The 6,529-nt window shown below is 43.1% G+C and overlaps 1 protein-coding gene across 1 annotated transcript; it reads left to right on the top strand.

Moving 5' to 3' along the window:
* Positions 1–523: 523 nt before the first annotated feature.
* On the top strand, positions 524–5,478 carry LOC104074218 (ICOS ligand-like; the record flags this gene model as incomplete). Its single annotated transcript, XM_009574269.1, has 5 exons — positions 524–564; positions 2,524–2,886; positions 3,377–3,661; positions 4,117–4,293; positions 5,443–5,478. Coding segments are annotated over 5 exons (902 nt in total), but the record flags the coding sequence as incomplete, so codon positions are not given.
* Between the last annotated feature and the right edge of the window lie 1,051 nt (positions 5,479–6,529).

The raw sequence follows: 6,529 nt of genomic DNA, 5'->3' as shown, positions 1-6,529 counted from the left end.
CAGCACATTTCCTGTTTACACATTTTTACTGAGTGCGCAAAACGGTGGGCAGCACGGTCATCTGCTTGTCGTCCTTTAACCAGATAAAACCGTAACTCATTGACTTTCACCAAAACAGTGGGATGCAGGCCTTTGACCTGGATTTAGGCTTGTGCAGCCGTGCTCCTTCCCAGTGAGCCAGATATCCTCCAGGGCCTATTTGTCCAGTAAGTCTATACGGTTCATTTTTCACAAGAAAGACAGGCACAACATCAGCTTCAAGCCTTCTGCTCTGATTCCAATATTAGTGCATTTTACTGCTATTCATGGCCTTGGCCACCCACCCACGGAGTTATGTTGTTTGAACAGAAGATTTGCAGCTGTCAAAAATGCAAATACTTAATGGGACATTACATAGTAGCAGCACCTAATTTACTTACTTCCGCTACTATACTGAAACAATCAATATTAGTTTATTGCTTATGTAAACAACAGAGATGCTAAAGTCTATCATGTAACACTCTTGTTTGCTTTTTTATTTTAGCTATGGATTTCTGTTACTGCTCCTCCATATCCTGAGAGCGGGTAAGTTCAGAACACTTTAGTTAAAAATGAAGCTGCCCTCCCTTAATGTGTTTAGCCAAATACACGGAGTATTTGTAATATGTACAATACAAACATCTGTGTGTTTTCAGCAAGACACTTAAGAATTCCTCAATGTGACATGCATCAGGGAAAGAAGAAAAAATCAGTTTCTATCAGTTTCAGTATGGAGAATAGCAAAGCAGCTTATGGATGCTCTTGCTTAGATTGCTCTGCTTGCTTTACAGACATCCCGGAGTATTTATCTCTGCCAACAAAAGGCCTTAAAATGGGGTAATAAGGGCTGTTGGTAGGCAGATCTAACATGCCTGGATAAAGTCCATACTCACATTATGACTAGAATTATACATCACTGTATCAAGTACCCCGGTCTTTTACTACAGTTCCAAAAATCCCTTTCAAAATAAAGGTAAGGTCAAAGGACATCACTTGGTGATATTTAAATATTTTCAGAGTTGTCTCTCCTCTGTTCTTGCTTAATCACTGAGAAGGACCTCAACAAAGTCATCAAGGAAAGTCCTCAGCCCCCAAATCAGGACAAACTGTACCAGATTCAGTTTCAATAGATGCCAGCTGGCCTGTTCCTAAATAACACCGGTGATGGAGGTGCCCGCGTCTTCCCAGGCAATGCTTTCCAGAGCGTCACTCCTCCTGCCGCTACAAGGGGTTTCCCAAAGTCTGAGCTGCAGCATCCTTGTTGCAGTTCAAGTCCGTTACTTCTTGTCTCACCCAGCAGAGGATAAGGGCCTGGAGAACATGCTGCCTTCCTCCCTGCAAGTACTGCGTTTGCTTCAGTGGTATTTTTAAGCCAGGGTGCCCAACTCAGATGCGTAGATGAGCTATTTCAGTGCACCAACACAAAGATGTGTCCCCCTTTAACGTTGCCACCTCCCTCCCACCTCACCATGTGCTGTTTCCACATTTCCAAACCCTCGCTCCTGTCCTCTTTCTTTCTCTAATTCACCCACCTGCATAATCCCTTTGCCCAGCTGTAATCTCTCCCATCCAACCCCATGCCAGACCCCCCCTCACCCCCCAGTCCGACATTTACAACGTGCACACTGCTTTGGTCTCAGCAACCAGTTGCACCAGAGAGGTTTCGGCTGCTGGGGTGGAGGAGAGGTGATGCATCCCTCCTGGCAGGGAGGCTGCAGTCAGAGCCACCCTGGCCCTTTCGGAGTAGCTGACCTGCACCTTCTGCATTGCTCGTCAGCCAGCTCACACCTTCTCATTGCTCACCAGGGAGAGGAGTTGCCTTTCTCATGTCTGGAGGCTAGGAAAAGTGCCTTGAAGGCTAGATACTGTGCTGGCCTACCTCAAGTGACCATGAGAGGTTGTAAATGTCTAATGAATGTGTCACTGGAGGTATCCGGGCATGCCAGTTTGCCAGCTGGGTATATTTGTTGAGAGGGTGACACCAATGGTAGAAATAAAATGTGATTGCTATGACATGTCCACTTTGAGAAACACTGTTTTCACTCCCCTTTATAATTTTTTGGGTCTCAAAATAATGGTAGCACTCTTTTTCTTATCAGTGTTTCCACTTCTTGTGATTTACCTGGTGTTACTTGGCATTTTTCTTAATTAAAAAGAAGTGATTATTAAAGCATTAGGACTTGAATATGTGTCTGCAGTCAGTCCCAGTCAGTGGGCAAAGTGAAACATGCAGGTATATCCATGGGGCTGGGAACGCTTAGACCGGTTGGTCCTCGGAGAAAGAAATAAGCAGAAGGCTTTATATTGTAAAAGGTCCCTTTGGAAAACGTACAGACAAACAGACACGGAGAGAATTAGCCGCCGGCAACTCAGGAGGAAGGAGCACACTCACCTGCCTGTTATAAATACTAATACTGGAGTCCACATGTGGTAGAATATACTGGAAAAGAATGACATTTTTCCCACATAACCTCCCTTTTTTCTCTCTCTCTTTTAATCTTCTAGTTATTGCACTGGAGGAGAAGATCATCGTCAGTAAACTTGGAGACAACGCTACACTGAGTTGCATTTATCTAGGAAGAGATTTGCACTTAAAAAATCTACGGGTGTATTGGCAAATAGCTGATGATCAAGAAGAGTGTTCAGTTGTACATGCACTGATCTCTGGTCAAGACAACGAAAGTGAACAGTGTATTCACTTTAAAAACAGGACTCGGTTATTCTGGGATAGATTGGAAAATGGTGATTTTTCTCTACTACTACTAAATGTCAGCCAGAGTGATGAACATAGGTACAAATGTGTAGTACTCCAGAAAACTGAATATACCAGAGTGATTCACCAGGCAGAAGTGGTTCTCAGTTTAGCAGGTAAGAACTTGTATCACTTGTACATACTTGCCCAAATTCTCATTCCAGTTTTTCAAATTTTTGCCATTTCAGTATTACATTTAAGCATACCCTTAACTTTGAAACACACTTCAGCCCTTTGCTGAAATGAAGTCTGCTTAATTTAAATGTTACGGACAGGGAATCTAAAACTGGGAGAACAGTAACAGCTGTTTATCCAGTGTGGGTTTTTTTCCATCTTGGCTTTCATTAATATAAGGGCTCTTGCACATGACTGGGTGACAGCAGCTTAAGAAGTTGCTTTCTTCCTTTGGGTTTGGTTTCAGCCTTCTTCCCTTCCAGTGATTCTCTCAGCTCTCTGGCTTACACACCAAACCTGCAGGTGTTTCCCTTTCAAGTCACGAGGGTCATGTGAAACCCAGAATTTCTGCTTCAGAACCCATGTCAAAATTTTGTCTTTTCAATACGTTTTAACACATTGATGACTATATCTTTTTCTTTTGCTCTCCAGCTAGTTATAGCCAACCAATACTCAGCGGACCTATAAGAAACAGTGACAGCACTGGAGAGGAGGTGACTTTCAGCTGCAGGTCCAGCAATGGATACCCAAAGCCCAATGTTTATTGGATAAATAAAACGGACAACAGTCACCTGCCTCCATCAGAGCTAAAGATCAGCCCCCACACCAATGGCACTTACAGCGTTTTCAGCACGCTGAAGGTTAAAGCCACTTCTAACATGCAAATAGAGTGCTCCATAGAAAATAAAATACTGCAGGAAAATCTGTCAGCGAACTGTAAGTCCCTTCATGATATTTCATGTCTTCTAGGTAGCAGATATATCAACCAGTGGGTCTGTCTGTAGATATGCACTAACGAGGTTTCACCCACTTTTCTGAAAACCATCAGATTTACATTATAGATTCTGTATAGATTTATTTTCAACTGTGTCTAGATACAAGCTCAGACATACAGTCTCCCAAGGCTGGCAGGAATGAAGAACAAAAAGGCAGAAGGAGGGATGCATGCAGTATTATGACAGGGAGGAATAAACTGGCATTGTATTATTAAACAGTGTAAGCTGGAGATGTGCCTTGCTCAGAAGGAATACCACCAGAATCACAGTGATATGAATAGCACAAATATTTAGTCCTTCAGAATTTTTTGTGCATGTAAAATGTGGTCAAATATTTGCCTGGTATGTAATGTGAAAATTTACGCCTTATTATATCCTTCTTCTATTTTATTCCAGACACACAGCAGAAGCAAAGCAATGGTTCTAGCACAGAAAATCACAAAAACCTGGAAAAAAATGGACGAGGTGCTCAAGCAGCTGGCATTGTTTTCATTGTCATTCTGATAGGTCTTCTAGCTGTTTTAACCTGCTGGCTGTGGAGGCGGAGGTCCTCTAAACTTGTGTCCTACGCAGGTAATGAGGCCCTTCATTTGCATGACCCAATCTGAAGAATTCTTTTTCACTTGCCAAAATATTTAATGTCATTCAATGCATTACTAGAAGGCGCGAGTAAATTCTCTGCACACAACAGCAGGAAATCATGCTGTTATCAAAATCCTGGGGTTCCCTGGGGAGGACATATAGTGCCCCAGAACATGTTATTCTTTATGGTTTTCTGCTAACGCATCTGAGCCTCACGGAGTTAACTGCTGGATGTGAGAGTAACTCAGACTTTGTGCCTGTTCAGGACATAGTTTCTGAGCTGTGATCCCTGCAGGCTGTTTCTGGACAAATGGAGGGGATGCTCCTCCATGGAACAGGACTGGGGTCACTAGCTGTCTCTGCTTAGCACAATCCAAAGCAGAAATCAGAGGATAAATCAATCCTGAGAGCTTTAGAATCATTGGCTGGGCAATTAAGGGTTCAAGATCCCACTGGGATCAAGCAGCTTTTTACAAGTTAGAAATAAAGCATGCCTCACTGTCACTCCACTTTATACACGTGTACCCTTGTATTGCTGCATTTGCCCATGTGCGGGACTCTTCAATGCTTGGCAAGACAGAACAAAAGGTAGCCCTAAAAGACATCTTGTGGACTAGGCTCAGTCTGCTGATGTTTCTAAGTACTTCTATAAGCCACTTTGCAGGTATACAAGAGCTTGCAGGTATACAAGAGCTAACATTGAAAAAAAGGGAGCGGGGGCAACCACACCTTTCATGGACAAGAACAAACCACGTTTTCAATCCATGCCTTCTTTGTCATGGCTAGCAAGCCCAGGTGCTTCAGAAAAGAGGAGGAGAAAGGAGGGTAGTGATCTTGCCCAGCATCTGCAGCAGCTGTGCTAGGAGCCATGTCCTTCCTTCAGAAACAACCCAAGAGTGGTGCAGGACTCTGTCCCAAAACACGGAACAGGGCTGTTGCTTCAAGCCCAAAATCTATCCTTGCTGAAATTGGTGACCTAGATTGTAAGCAAACAGAGTATGGACTGCATTTTGCTGTCCAAAGAGCATTTACCACATTGAACCCTCAACTTTGGTGGATGTTGCTTAATATTAATCCCATTTGGCTAAAGACTATAGTTATCTATCCTACATGCTTAAAACGGTGCATTTGTTTCAACAGATGTCCAACCAAATGAGGACAGAGAAGGACTCAACTGTAAGTATTAGAAATATGTTACTGTATTTGTCTCAGGAGTGACTTAACTTTATAGCTTCAGTACTCAAGTTCAGTACAAAGCCTTTGGATTAGACTTCCTGGATGTTACAAACTCAAGCATGTAAAGCGGTAGCCCTACTTCTTCTCTCGGCCCTTTCCTTGAGCTCTGTAAGCCTTGCCAAAGGCAGCCTGAGGGTCTTGGTTCCCAGAAGTTCCTCCAACAGTTCAGGCCAAAGAACATGACATCATCAGGGGATACAGAACGTAGAGGCTGAAGCCACCCTCCCCTCCTGTTCGACAACTGTGCTGCAGCTACTGTCGCCGTGAAGACAGGTGGATTATGCTATAAGCCAGGCAGAGCCAAACTTGTCATTTCGTAGTTTCTGCTGAAGCAAATGATTGTTGCCTGGTTGTCTCTGCAGAACAGGCAGAAAATACTGTGGTTCCACCAAAACTGTAATAGTGAAAGCATAGTTTGCCCTAGCAGATGCTGTGAATGTACCCAATTCATAATATCAAGCAGAAGTAAAATAACCCTTAAATTAAAAAACTTTTTCTAGAACTTCTTTGGTGGTCATACGAACTAGGTTAACAGTCAGTTATTTTCCAGACCCATCACGCAACCCCAGCCTGATCCGCAACACTTGTGTTTGCTAAACATCAAACAGGCATTACACTGTTTCCTGTAGAGCATAATGTAGAAAGGAGGATGGATTTTCTCCTTAAGATAAAGAGGCATTTTCTCCTTCCGTTCCTGTGAGCTGCATTAATGTAACATAAGCCATTCATTTAAGGTCAGCTTTTTCTTCTCCCAACTTACTTATACTAGGCCCTATTTTATTAGATCCCTGGACTTAGCCCATAAGTAGATAAACCTCTGTGACATAAGTAGGAGTAAATATTTATCTTACATTGAAGGCTGCTGTAGCGTGATTTGTTCATTAACAACAAAGATGCTTGCCTTCCAGAAACTATCTTTTCCTTGGCATGTCTCTGCACCATTTGTGAAAGAGGAGGTGGGACAGCAGCTTTGGTAGTTCGCTGCTGTCAG

Source organism: Fulmarus glacialis, unplaced genomic scaffold (assembly GCF_000690835.1).
Source record: "Fulmarus glacialis isolate BGI_N327 unplaced genomic scaffold, ASM69083v1 scaffold14223, whole genome shotgun sequence".
Classification (NCBI taxonomy): Eukaryota; Metazoa; Chordata; class Aves; order Procellariiformes; family Procellariidae; genus Fulmarus; species Fulmarus glacialis.
The sequence above is the reverse complement of the archived record's forward strand: the minus strand, read 5'-3'. Positions and strand labels throughout refer to the sequence as shown.